Here is a 14,985-nt window from a genome sequence, read left to right on the forward strand (position 1 = left end):
CCGTTGCAATTTGCAATAGGAGAAAGTGATACAACAACCTGGGTATTTACAGACAGTCAAAGGTATGAGGAACCTGCTCGCAAGCTTACTGTGCAAAATATCCGCTAAAAATGCCAGGGTCGCTCGCATTTGTTATACAAATTCCCCCCCAAAAATAAAGGGGTGACATTCTATGGGATGCGTTTTTTATTTTTGCGATTTTTTTTTAGCAAAAACGGACGAAATCGCATGTTTTTCCATTTTCGTATATTTAATGAGCTGTGAAAATGTGAAAAAAGTGCGATTTTGGCCAACAAATTTGACATTCTGGAAATGCGATGGCTGTTTTTCGCAGCACATCGCATCCAGATGTTTTCACATTGAAAAGTATACAAATCGCATATTTAATGGTATACGATTTGTATAAATGTGTCTAGAATTAGCCAGAACCCTGCACAGATCATTGCGATCTGTGCAGGGCTCAGGTGGAAAAAAAGGGTTAAACAGTTAAAAAAAAAAAAAAAACTGCACGGGTTCCCCCGCCAGAGCATAACCAGCCCTGGGCTCATTGAGCCGGTGCTGGTGACATAAAATCACGGTCCCCGACAAATAGGGGTCCCCTTGATTTAATGAAACCAGCACCTGGCTCAAGGTCCGGCGCTGGTTCCCAAAATACGGGGGACAAAATGACAGGGGTCCCCCGCATTTCAAGAACCAGCACCAGACCCAACCAGCCAGCAGGGTAATACACTTATTATATAAGGTCCCGCGGCCAAAGCATTATCCCCCTGGCTGGTCAGCATGGGCAGGGGTCCTGGGGAAGTGGGGACCCCCCCAAAGAAGGGGTCCCCTCCCTCCAGGACTTACCAGCCCATGCTGAAAGTCCGGGGCTGTCCCCGATGCCCCTGGGCATCGGGCTGATGAAAAGTGTAAAAAAAGAATAAAAACTATTGTCTTATACTGTAGAACTATGAGTCCCAGCAAGCCTACCCCGCATGCTGGGACTTGGAGAACCACAAGTCCCAGCATGTGGGGCATTAAAGGGCCCGCTGGCACTTGTAGTTCCACAATACAAGAAATAGTTAAATAAAACACACTGACACTCTGAAAAATAAACGTTTAATACATCCACAGCCCACACATACTGATACTTACCTACCTTGAGCCCGTGGGTCGGTCCCTGGATCCGGGGTCCGGGGCTCCAGGGCTGAAGAGTCCGGTTCCGGGGCCTTGGTCCTGGTTTCGGGGCTGGTCCGGGGCTCCAGGGCTGAAGAGTCCGGTTCCGGGGCCTTGGTCCTGGTTCCGGGACTGGTCCGGGGCTCCAGGGCTGAAGAGTCCAGTTCCGGGGCCTTGGTCCTGGTTCCGGGGCTGGTCCGGGGCTCCTGGGCTGAAGATTCCGGGGTCCTGGATCCGTAGTAATCCTAAGGGGTACCTGGGGAAGGAAATCCTACTCACCTGGTCCCCGGCGACGACCCTGGCATCTTCAGCTCCAGACGCGCTGTTCCCGGCTGGTACCCGCTCACGGACTGGAGAGGCGCAGAGATGTTCATCTTCTGCGCCTCTCCTCAGACTGATTCTATTGCCCGCCTAGCGGCCAATCAGGAGCCGAGAAAGTCAGTAATTAGGTTGACCGTGATTTTATGTCACCAGCACCGGCTCAATGAGCCCGGGGCTGGTTATGCTCTGGCAGGGGAACCCGCTCAGTTGTTTTTTTTATTTTAAATTGCGATTTCCTGCAAATGTGCAATTTTCAGACCTGAAAATCGCACATTTTCAGGACTAAAGAAATCGCATCAAATCGCACCTATTCGCACTATTTGGGCCGTTTTTTCGCATCTCATTAAATATGCGAAAAACGGCCCAATCTTGCGATTTTCAAAAGTGCAATTTGGTGCGATAAAAAACATGCGGATTTTACTGCATCCCATAGAATGTCACCCGTTATGTCAAAATATATTATACTTCCTATAAAAAGGTAAACATTACAGGTCATAATGATGAATAAAAATTTTTGCTTTGGCAATTTTCACACCTATTTTGACAAATTCACTCGACACTTAAAGGGTTAACCCTTTCAGGTCCAACGTCTGGTCAGGCTCAACAGCCCTAGCGCTAGTAGCAGATCCAATGGTGAGCCACTTTCAAATAAGAACATTAACATCGTTCAACATTCTATGTAAACCATTTTTGAATAAAAAAAAATTACAATTAATTCAAACAGTTAAACGGTTTGAATTGAAGCAAATTTTTTTTTGGACTGCAAAAGGTTTAAGTTGTAAATGGATACATTACATTAATACAGTATTTTCTCTTTAGAGTCTTTAATGTCAGGTTTTCACTTCTCTGAGTTGACTCCTCTTTATCATTTTTTGGAAACAACATAAGAAAGCTAGATTGGAATTTTTATTTTCAAGATCAGAACAATATGATTTTGATCTTTTGTCGCCGGGCCCCGGAAAAGTGCGGAGCCCATAGGCCATTGCCTACTCTGCATATTTGGTAATCCGACACTGCACTCTACAGCAGCACAACAAGGCGGTTGTACTAACCTTTTCTTGTGCTTTTTCCTTCGATGTGCCATCCATCCACTGTAACTCGTCCAAGGTCTCAATAAAGGCTTCACGCACTTTATTTATTAGGTCACTGATCTACAAGAAGATAAAAGAGCAGACCAGTAAAACTCTATTGGGTACTTGTGTACAATCACGGCTCCCATCGCATGCCATCGCATGCCATATGTAGTGGCATGCAATGGCATGTGATTTTACCGTATTTTTATGCATTTTTGTTAAAAATCACATGCAATCGCATCGCGTGCGATTGCATGAGGTCGCATGCGATCTGATGCGATGCGATGTAATTTTTCACTGAAATTATGGACATGAGTTGAAATCATGTAAAATGCACCCCAAATGTCATTTTTCACACTGTACCACCCCCACTATCAACGCCAACCCGAAGAGGGGCGGCGGTACGCGTCCTACGACCTTTTCATACCCCCACTATCCACGTCGGCGTGGAGTTGAGAATAGAAAGTGTGGCGAGCGCAGCGAGCCACCGAGCCCGAAGCGTGGCGAGTGCAGCGAGCCCCGCGAGGGGACGCGGATACCTTCACAGGTATCCGTGTCCCCTCGCAGGCTTCACAGATATCCGCGTCCGCTCGCCACGCTTCAGGCTCGGTGGCTCACTGCGCTCGCCACACTTTCTATTCTCAACTCCACGCCGACGTGGATAGTGGGGGTATGAAAAGGTCGGAGGACGCGTACCGCCACCCCTCTTCGGGTTGGCGTTGATAGTGGGGGTGGTACAGTGTGAAAAATGACATTTGGGGTGCATTTTACATGATTTCAACTCATGTCCATAATTTCAGTGAAAAATTACATCGCATCAGATCGCATGCGTATACGATGCCCATCGTGGGAGCCGTGATTCTACACAAGTACCCGCTATTGTATACACAACATGTGCTGAAATAATACAACATATACATAAATCATAAAATAATGACCCCATGATAGTGCCAGTGACGTAATGTATGGGCCACATTTATATTCTGACATTGAAGATTAATTTCCCTAGACTCATTTCTTTCCATGAGCTTCTGCATGCCTAGAAATGTATATTGTACATGTAGATTTGCAGGCCAGTGATTAGCTCTGAATCGGGTAATTCGTTTTCTAATTCATGCCTAAATTCATAGGCTCCAATTGTACAGATTTAGCCGATACAGTACCATTTTGCAATTGTCTGTACCAGCTAAAATCCACTGTACCAATTGTACCACTTTTTGATGCAACGGGCAACTCCCCTTCATTATATAGCAGCTGTGACAGGTGGCGACTCGGCGAGTCCTCAGTCCCACTTCACCCACCAAGAAAATCTGGCCCTGGCATGTCCTGCACCCATTCCCAGGGGTGCATTGAGGGTCCAGACCAGCTATCGTTGCATTATGATGTCACGCAGCCACACTGCAGACCTGTCTGCACATGCTTTTTCTGTACGATGGGACTGGAGGCAGAGCCAGTGGCGTAACAATAGCTCCACAGATCCCACGGTCGCTTGGAGGCGCTAGGTAAGTTTGGGCGCCGCGGGGTCTGCATAAGCTATTGTTAATGGGGCCGCCGCCGAATCTCTGCTGTCTGCACTGAGTCCCGATGCTTTTGCTCCTCCTGTTAGAATGTAATTTGTAAAATGGCCGCCTCCTTCACATCATGCAGGTATTAAGGATGCTAGAGGAGGCGGTGATCTCCTCTTGCATCCTAAATAATGGTCTGCTGTAAGGCGGCGGCCATTTTGTATGTGACATTCTAACAAGAGGTGCAGGTGCACCGGGACTGCAGACAGCAGGTCCAGGAAGCCGGGACCCCAACGGATCGTCAGTGCGGTGGAAGATGCAGCGGAGAGTGGGGGTGAGTGGGGGGAAGTAGAGATGGGGGGCTAAACAAATTTTAGTGGCGGGGGGCAATTGTAGTTAAACCACTGGGTGGAGCTATAACGAGGCGAGGGAAAGAGCAGCATATGTGGCCACACCCCGGCACCGGTTTTTATTTCTAAAATGTGGGTGGGTTTGCTAATTTACTTCTTAAAAAGTAACTCACAAATGACCTTAAGTAAAATGATGCAATAATAACATACTGGTGCTGTAACAGGACTTCTGCCTGAAATCTCCTGTTGTCCAGTCAGAGTAACAGTCCTTCTGCAATATGACACATACTGTAGGTTCATGGTAGCCAACTTCAGTCCTCAAGAGCTACCAACAGTTCACATTTTCCAGACCACCAGCAGAGGTACACTCATTACACATGGACATATTTAAGACACACAGGTGGAGCTAATTGCTTAGTGATTATTTGAGGAGACCTGGAAATCCTGAACTGTTGGTAGCTCTTGAGGATTGGAGTTGGCTACCCCTGCTGTAAGTTATTTCGAATGAACTCTCCTTAGCAACCACAGCAATCCTGGAATCAATTATCGCTACATATGTTGCTAAGTAAGGTTATTTCTACAGCCAAGCTGCCAAATGGCAGCCACAGTGTGTTTCTGCAAATTAAACATGCGGTTTTAGGCAGCAGTTCTATTTTAGGTGTCAATAGCTTTAGCTTATGTCAGTGGTATTTCTATGTCAGCATCTGCACCAAACTAAGACTTATATAATAAAGGCCAACCAAATCCCCCCCACCATTGTTGCAGACCAGAAGACATCTGATGCATCACAAATGTTTTATGTTCACAAACTACAATCCTTAAGTAGTTCCTGATAACATGCGTCCGAGACCACGTTTATTAGTAAACAATTTGAGTTTTCATTGGGTTCGATTCAGGGGCTGTGTAAGAAAGGAGAAAGCCACAGTGTAACGTATAGTAGGAGGGTCCAAACCAGTGATGGACTGGGCTGCAGAATCGTCTGGCATTTGTGCATGCGCGCAACTTTTGTTGGGCGCATGCACACTCAGGGCACATGCACGCATTTGTGTGCTTCCTCTTCCGTCTTGCAGGAGAGAGGAGAATAGCAGTATGTGATGCCCCCCTCTCTCCTGGACCCCAGTGGCGCACAGAGAGAGCCGCCAGACCTCTTTGTGCGCCGATTGGAGCCTCCACTTCAGGGGAATAAATTGGCCCATCTGGCCATAGGCCCCTCTGGAGTGACCACTGCTGCTTACATAGAAGAAGCAGCAATAGGATTAAAATGTAATTTAGCAGGAGGCATTTAATATAAGGAGACACCTACTGCTTGCATACCTCGAAACTGTCTATTTTTTGGGAGGAGGAATTTTCCATGTCACACCCACTGGTAGCAGTGTGGTGAGGTGGGGGCAGTTGGGATAACAAGAAGAATAAAATGGAGAACAGCGCTGGTGCATCATCAATTGGCAAATTGGAAAATACTAAAAAGAGCCTTAGATAATTGTGTGAGCTTTGTTCATTAGTATATTGCACCTCCACAGGATCTAATCACGGTGTATGGTGAATAAGTGTCCCGGTTTAATATCCAGATGATGGAATTGTATCCAGGCAAAATTGTATCTGTATTGGAACCGGGACACTTATTCACCATACACCATGATTAGATCCTGCGGAGGTGCAATATACTAATGATCAAAGCTCACAAAATTATCTAAGGCTTCTTTTTAGTATTTCCCTATTTGCCAATTGATGCATGCAGCTTTACTATTATACATGTCATTTTATATTACAGTCCTTTGTTATAGCTAGCTGTGTGTAGTGCACTTTTATACCTCAGTATAGCAAAAACCTTGTTCTCCATTTTATTCTTCTTGTTTTACCTATTACTTGGGGAATTAACACCTCCCCATCTAAACAGCTGCTGAATGAATGTGCCAAGGTCATTTTCTTCTATATAATTATAAGGCAGTTGGGATAACCCCCCATCACTAGCTGCTCTCCGGTGATTAAACACCCTATGAGCTGCTGGCCTGCCGCCATAGTGACGTTGTCGGTATTTAAAAAGTTGCGAGGTATGTTAGTGATCTGTGCTGCCTGGATCTGAAGACACAACATTGGATCACCTCATTCTTACCTACCCCCCCAGAATTTGCTGGAGACTCTCCATTTTTTGGGTACCCCCCCAAAGCCCCAGAAGGGTAGAGAACCTTGACGCATCGGATAAAAATAAAACCAATAAAAACAATTCAACACAGTGAGAAAGGGTTGGATCTAAAGATGGGATTGATGCCATTTAGCCCCAACCCCTACCCATGGTTCCATGAATTTTTGGCACTTCCCATTTTGGAGGCGGGCTTGATGACATGCCAGTTTACCCCACCCTAGATATGACGTTATAAGTCTCCTCTCTGAGCTCTTTACAGAAAGGAGATATTCAAAGTAGGGAAGCATGGATCTCCTGCGATACTACTGGCCGGCTGTGTGACCAATGTGGTTGGCATCAGTTTTCATAAATGTGGAGAAAAACAAATGATAACAAAAGCCCTCGTTGTTCCAGTACTGCTGTGGATGTGCAATGCAATGCAGTAACCTGGCATAATAGAAGGAAGTAAATAGTAATAATTATGGTGACAAATAATGAATGTGTTCTAGAAGGAAAAGGAAAAAAGAAAATTAAATAACTGCATATGTCATATTACTTTGGGTACATTTCCCCCATTACTGAATGGTTAGAAGGACGCCGGTTACAGCCGAATGTCAGAGAACAGTAAAAGTTATCAGTATGTCTTCTATAGACAAGGGAAATGCCCTGTCCACATTGGTGTTAAAAAGTGGGACACCATGTGTACCCAGACCCGGTGACGCCTCTGCCTGTCCAGCCACTTGTATGAGCTGGGATCTATTTGTTTTTGGCATGTCATTTATGGATATGTAGTATGGAAATGTAACGGTTACATACCATCCTCTTGCTCTCACCAGCAAATGCTTCCTTGACGTACATAGCGCCAACCGCGTTCTCCATGTTGCTGTTAACGTAGCTCACACATTCCCTCCAGCGGGCATCTTCCAATGTGGTCCCATACAGGGCCTGGAGAGTATCAAGCAAGTCCTTCATCTCACTTCAGAGGTTGTTTTATGCTCATATCATATTTGTCTTAACAATTGTATTGTCTATCCAAAACCACCCTGACTTGTGGGAGTGTTGGAGGCGTGTCATTTTTGTGCATCTAAAGCTCTGTGCTATCTTCAGTTGTGTGCATAGAGTAGGGAAACCTGTGTCTGACATATCCCATGCTCCTAGCACAAGGTTGGTTCAAGTGCAAGCAGTTACTATTGATGACAGTTGTGGGCGCTGGCTTACAGTCAATGGGTGGCAACGTGTTCTACTTGCACATTCACAAGCCCCACACTTAGTGTGCAACACAGAATCAGACCCATAGGAGGAAATTTACTAAGATGGGAGTTCTATATTGGCATGGGACATGAATATGGTCGCCAAGAGTTTTTCACATTTTTCTGGTGTGTATGTTGACATATGTCGTCACGGACACCATGTGAGTGTACCACGTCCCCTCGCTGCACTCGCCATGGTTCAGGCACACTATTGTATTCTCACTCTCTGCTCACTTGGATAGTAACGTATGAAAAACCACCTTTTAGAAATAAAAAAATGTGAAAAACTCTTGTTGACCTTATTCATGTCTACCATGTCCATGTTGACCTTAAGCTTGAGTCTACCATCTGCCAATGTCAACCTAGGGTATGTCGACCAATCTTAGGTGTCGACTTAGTCCCTGACGACCATTAGTGGTTGACCCAGTGACTGTTGACCTAGACATTGTCGACCCAGGGACTGCATACTGGACAATAGGGGGCATACCCAAATAAGAAGGGGACGTGGTCACTCAAAAAAACTTACAGATTGCAAAAAAATAATTGTGGGTCGAAGAAGCGGTCCCACACTGGGTGCCTCCTACTAGCCTGAGTCTGGGTAATTGATACTCGTCCCCCTGTGATTCTTTCAGTATTTCATCTGTGAATTAACTCTCTTTGCAAAAACTATATTTATATTACAATTAAACAGAAAGCTACTTTACATGGCTACGTGGTAAATGAGTACTGTAAATCACCTTTCTGTAGTTGGCCCGTGCATCTTTATAGCGTCTACTCAGGCTGCTGACTCTGTCGATTACCAGTCGCCAAACAAGGTAGTTCTGTAAAGTGCTGGAGAGAATGAAAAAAGTGACTAAAGGTGCGTACACACGGGGGCGATTTTGTGTAATATCGCTGGAAATATGGTCGCTAAGCGACCATATTGCCCGCGATGGGAGTGTGCACCGGCGATATATCGCCGGGTGCGCGCTCCCGTTTTTACCCCTGTAGTGATCGCTGGTCACAGGAACATGCTCCTGCGACCAGCTGATTTCCACTGCCGCTCCCCCGGTAGAGGTTCCCTTTCATCAGCGACCATCTCTGATGAAAAGGAGAAACTGAGCAATATATTGCTTAGCCATATATTGCTCAGCCATATATTGCTGAGCAATATATCTCCCCCGTGTGTCATTAAACACAACGAGGTAAATGTAATCAGTACTGATGCTCAAATCAGTATAACTGAGGAATAATACAAGTCACTTGTGCTCAACTTAGGGAAGTGCTTGGAGCCTGTGTTATGTTTTTTGGGATTTTTTGGGGATTTAATGCATCACTGTGCGAAACCACCCTCAAGTGTTTTGTTTCAGATTCGGTTTTTGGTTTGATTAAAAAAAAAATTGTTCATTATTGAAGCAATCTAAAGATTCGAACTGGGACTAGGTTTGGATCCCCTCGGGAGATCCACATTAGGTTTTAAATATGGTTGAGCTCACATATATAAGGGTTATTCTGTTTGACTCCACTCGAATTCGCAGCCTTGCTGCAAATGGATGTTTAACATAAGCATCCATTTGCAGGCTAGGGGGAACCACCCCTATCATTCGATGGTTGCCGACCATCGAATGATGGTGAAGGTGCACAAATATCTAAGTGACTCTTAGTTCACTTAGATATGCGTGCACCCTCTGGAGGAAATAGCCGGGCAGCTGACAACAGGTGATGTCAGCTGCCTGCCCCCCCCCCCCCAAGCCCCCCCCCCCTTCCCCCAGAAATGCGCAGAAATGCATTGTTCCCCTGTGCAAATGCACGGGGGAGCGAATGGACCTGAATAAGGTCCTGGATTCAGATATCTGGAGAACGATCCGCACATCTCTAGCTGAAGTATGGCTATCTGTAAATCCTGGACAGGTATTGTGTCTATAGGACTATGTTTAAGCTTTACTCCTTAAAGGCAATAGGTGTCCATTAATTTATCACACGCACAACAATCTGATCAGATCTGTGAACAAGTAGCCTTGTACATGGATGATTAATTTGCACAGATTAGATTGCAATTGGGGGGAGTTTTAAGAGAGGAGGAGACCCGTGTGTTGCCTCCTCCACCCAGGCCTCCTCAGGAGCCTGACAAAGATTGCAATAAATCAAAATGATGCTTAAGAGGACAATTTCCTTCATAATCGGCATAGACAGACATACTGAAAAGTAACCGTACATAACCCAAGTGAAGATTAACCACTTTATACCATGAATTCAGTGAATTTACCCCAAAATAATGACCATTTCTTAAAAATTTGGAACTTGGTTCTCTAAAAATCCCACCCACTAAAGTTTTGTTTTATGCAAACCTAACCGGGTCCCAATTAGGAATACAGAATTCAGATTTTAAATGTAGAGTTTTAGAATGCAAAAATTAAATCATTTTAGCGTTTTTTGTCCATTGTCAAGAAATCCAAAATCCAAATTAAGATTTTAAATCTGAATTCCGAACCAAAACACTTACAGTAAGTGTGGTTTTTCAATACCAAAACCGAAAACAAAACCTGACCCTCTCCTTCAGGGAGAAAATGCTCTGTTCCTGGCCTTCCCTGGTAATGTATGATTGCCATCACCTGTGGTGAAACACCTTTCTTATCAATTACCTAGCTCCCCACAGGTGACGGCAATCATATATTACCAGGGAAGTCCAGGTACAGAGCATTTTCTTCCTGAAGGAGAGGGTCAGGTAGGCAACCCTGATCAAAACATGACAATTAAATAAGAACTAAAGACAAAACCAAAACTATAATGACCCAATCAGGTGACGAAGACTACAAGGCATGCTTGGCAAAACTTTCCTCTTTTTGCAACAAATTACACACAAATATTTAGGGCGAGTTGTATCAAGCTTCAAAAAGAGATAAAATTGAGAGTGATAAACAGCCAGCCAATCAGCTCCTACCTGTCATGTTAAAGGCTGGGTTTAAAAACATGACAGATAGGAGCTGATTGGCTGGTTATACATCACTCTACACTGTAACACTTTTTGAAGCTTGATACATCTAATTTAATTTAGTGGATCATTATCCCATACATAACATTAATATGACCCTGTTTTCTCCCGGCGATCATGTATGTTGCTTTTACGGGTGCAGGCCTATAGTCACTGGAAATTTTAGCATTATTTTCTAGACTCTGACCGTCTGGTTATTTCAGATTAACAAGATTAGTGAATATGTGATTTTCTAATTGGTTTTCTATGTGGGGTACACAAAGGGAAGCAAGCAAGCGTGTCTTGTTTTTTTTTTATTATCATTTTTAAAGCTGTAGAACCCCAAATATATAAATATATAAATTCATTGTGTGAAAAGAATGAGGGGGCCCCTTTGATATAACATATACACTAATGTTATTAATACCTCAAGTGACGTAAAAGTCATACAGAGCAGATGGTTGACGGGGCCATTGGATTACAAGCACAAACATGTGCGAAGAAGAAAATAAATTGTTATAGAGAATAATGAAACTGAGCATCTTGGGAAGAACAATAAATACAACAATCCATTAAATAAAGCAGGGATTGTGGGTTCAGGTATTTAACACGTGGACAAATTCTTTTATTAGCATTAGGTTAGAAAAAAAAGAGATGTTAAACAAAGTTTAGAGATTATAAAAACAGTCAGTATTGGGCATAATTTGTTCAGATTAGTTGTAGCAATTATCAGTGTTAAACTGTGTACACACGGGGGCGATTTCAGTATTTATCGCTGGCAATATGGTCGCTGAGCGTCCATATTGCCAGCGATTGGAGTGTGCACCGGCGATTTATCGCCGGGTGTGCGCTCCCATTTTTATCCCCCTTATGATTGCTGGTCGCAGGACCTTGCTCCTGGGACCAGCTTATTCCCTCTGTGGCTCCCCCGGTAGAGGGGGACACTGAGCAATATATCGCCCATAGTGTGTACACAGCTTTATACCCATAATTACTGAACAGGATTAGAGTTATTTGAGTGTGGACTGATAAATCGACGGTAAAAGACGGTCTACAGTGATTAGGTTGACAGGGTCAAAAGGTCAACAGATACTTTTTTGACATTGTTTTAAGCTGATAGGGTAAAAAGTTTCACAGGTTCAAAAGGTCGACATTCATAAGATCAACACAAAAAATGCTGACACACTTTTGCTTTATGTGTTATTTTACCCTCCCCCTAACCCTTCACCTTGCACCTAATCCTAATCTTACCCTCCAGCAACATAAACCTAACCCTACCACAAGTGCCTAACCCTTCAAATCCTGAAAATCCAAATGTCAACCATTGAACCTGTTGACCTTTTAATGCTAGTATAAAAATGTCTGTTTAACTAAAAGTAGTTTAGTTATGGTTTATCCTCAACTAGGGTCTACAACGGAAACTCCTAAGGTCTTTGATATAAATCAGAATTTCTGAATTTTTCCTCTTTTTTTTTAGTTATTTGCAATCACAACCTGTACGTCATTCTTATTAAAGGTCCATGCACACTATAAGATGATGTTTCCAATCTGGCTGGTTGAAATATATATATATATATATATATATGGAGAGAGAGAGAGAGATCACATATGTATTTCAATAGCAATATCACTGGCTTTCAATTAATGGATTTAAACTTGCAGTGGAGGAGAGGTGCCCCCTTGGAGGCTGGAGCCCGGTGGCGGATGACTCCCTTGTTTCCCAGAGTTCTGCCTCTGCTTGGAGGTACTAGGCTGCCCCCAAGAATAAGTGTCTGCAGGTGAATGTCACACTGTACAACCCAGTCACTGCAGCATTTTGGTGTCACCCCCTCCAGTGGCATTCACCCCAATAGTGACACTACTAGATCTAGCTAATGGCCAGTCTGAGTCAGATCCAGCTTGCACAGTTGGACCGATGGCCACGTTGATGATTCAATGATCGCAGATGCTGGCAGTAGGGGTCTTTTGCCTACAGACATCCCCTGCAGCATTGCCATCTTAGTTGTCTGATATTGCACAGCTTCCCTATGGCTTAGCAATACCATACAGATCAGAACCATGCCCATTATACACAAATGTACATGATACAAATAGCAGCATTGTGCGCGGTGTAAACAGAGATGCAATCAACCATCAAGTGTCTTGATGTCATTAGAAGATAATATTTAAAATGAGTTCACACGCCTCAAGCAGTATGGTTAATTATTGTGTCTCAATATAAATAAATTAATTCTAAATACACTAATTACCTTGCAGAATAATTGGAGATAATCGTTTTGAGCTGATGTAGATAGGGCACTCCATAAACAACCACTTTTTCATCATCGTGAAGCTCGATATTCACGGATGACATTACTCCTTGCATAAAGCTCGTCCAGTTAAAACTCTAAAAAAAAAAAAATCATTAACTTTTACTTTTCAAAGTCTTTTTTAAAGGTCCATACACATTGGGCGATTTTGCCCAGTGTGTATGGACAGCGAGGATGGCCTTAAGTCTGTGCTTAGATAAAACATAAATTTTAGATGTTATTTCAGGAATAAGGTCTTTTTACACGCTCCCTTCAGGCCACGTCCCAGACACCAGCTGAGAATGTTGCCTCATCAACCCGAATGCCACAGGGGTGTACACACGGAGAACTTTTAATAGGAGATTTTGACTAGTCAAAATCTCCTAGAAGGTTAGCCAAAATTTCCCTATTTTTCTCCTGCTTAGTCAATATTGTCAAGCAGAAATTGCTTAGTATAGATTGACTGTGCAGGCAAGTCAATTTTGACTAGATCATAAACTATCATCGCTTAGTCAAAATCTCCAGTGCATCTAGCCAAAATCTCTCCCAAAATGACTTAAGGTCCATACACACTGGGCGACTATGCCCAGCGTGTATGGACAGCGATGTTGTCAATCATCGCTGGGGGGAAAGCCTCTCAGTGCATACACACTGAGCGGCTTTCCCCCTGCCCGGCCCCAACGGAGGGGGGGGGGGGCAACTTTGCATAACGCAGAGCTATGCAAAGCCGTCCTCAAAGCCGCTCATCTGCTGGTATAACGAGCAGATGAGCAGCTTTCCCAGCGATGATGCGGGAGCGCGCAGCAGCGCTCATCGCTAGGCCATACACACTGGGCGGCTTTGAGCTGAAAGCCGCTCAAACAGGTTGTTTTGAGCGGCTTTCAGTTCAAAGTCGCCCAGTGTGTATGGGCCTTTAGTCGAAATTGTCCATTAGTCAAAATCTCCCCCTGTGTACACCCCTTTAGGGAAACCTTACGTGTATGGCCAGCTTAAGCCTTTATTAAGATAAAATGGCTGGAGATAAGGGGTTTATTTACTAAGCCTTGGATGGAGATAAAGTAATATTTAGATTGCATTTGCCTAATACAATCCATGTATGATGTAATGGTGATGTCATGGTGACTTCTGGAACTTGTCATATATTTACATCTATTGTGAACTTCTGCTGAAACTCATTGAGGGTCATTTTGTTGTACAGTATGGTGACATCGTTCCGTTCTTCTGAGGCAGCTGTTGCCTGAAAGACAAAAAGGACAATAACGTTCCCATTATATTATGGAGAATATCCGTCAGAGGACCAGGAATTTGCTTAATGGCTAAGCACGTGTACTGACCATACTGGCTATAAATGCCCAAAGAAGCAGGAATTATCTAGAGTATAATTTACATATGCGCCAACCTATCCTATAGTGTCTCATTTACTTACCATAGCTGCCAGCTCAGCAAAGAACCACAGTTATATTATCTTGTGACTCCACCAACATTTGCTTGGCTTGCAGAATAGAGGAGATGCAGGGCACAACCTTATGTCAGACAGTGTAGGAGAGTGCCCACTAGTGGCAGGCAGAATAGAGGAGATGCAGGGCACATCCTTATCTCAGACTGTGAGGAGAGTACCCACTTGTGGCAGGCAGAATAGAGGAGATGCTGGGCACAACCTTATGTCAGACAGTGTAGGAGAGTGCCCACTAGTGGCAGGCAGAATAGAGGAGATGCTGGGCACTACCTTATGTCAGACAGTGTAGGAGAGTGCCCACTAGTGGCAGGCAGAATAGAGGAGATGCAGGGCACATCCTTATCTCAGACGGTGTAGGAGAGAACCCACTAGTGGCGTGCAGAATAGAGACGATGGAGGGCACATCCTTATCTCAGACGGTGTAGGAGAGAACCCACTAGTGGCAGGCAGAATAGAGGAGATTCTGGGCACAACCTTATGTCAGACAGTGTAGGAGAGGGCCCACTAGTGGAAGG

General features: G+C 44.2%; 1 protein-coding gene across 2 annotated transcripts in view; it reads right to left on the reverse strand.

Moving 5' to 3' along the window:
* The window catches only part of MMEL1 (membrane metalloendopeptidase like 1), a 154,498-nt gene that overhangs the window by 23,906 nt on the left and 115,607 nt on the right, over positions 1–14,985 (reverse strand). For both annotated transcript variants that reach the window (XM_083162913.1, XM_083162912.1), the window contains exons 10-14: positions 14,162–14,251; positions 12,976–13,112; positions 8,514–8,607; positions 7,343–7,471; positions 2,529–2,627 (exon numbers count right to left, since the gene is read on the reverse strand). In XM_083162913.1, the coding sequence (XP_083019039.1) occupies positions 2,529–2,627; positions 7,343–7,471; positions 8,514–8,607; positions 12,976–13,112; positions 14,162–14,251 (549 nt within the window). The remainder of the gene's footprint in view (positions 1–2,528; positions 2,628–7,342; positions 7,472–8,513; positions 8,608–12,975; positions 13,113–14,161; positions 14,252–14,985) is intronic.

Source organism: Crinia signifera, chromosome 19, assembly GCF_055691185.1.
Source record: "Crinia signifera chromosome 19, ASM5569118v1, whole genome shotgun sequence".
Taxonomy (NCBI): domain Eukaryota; kingdom Metazoa; phylum Chordata; class Amphibia; order Anura; family Myobatrachidae; genus Crinia; species Crinia signifera.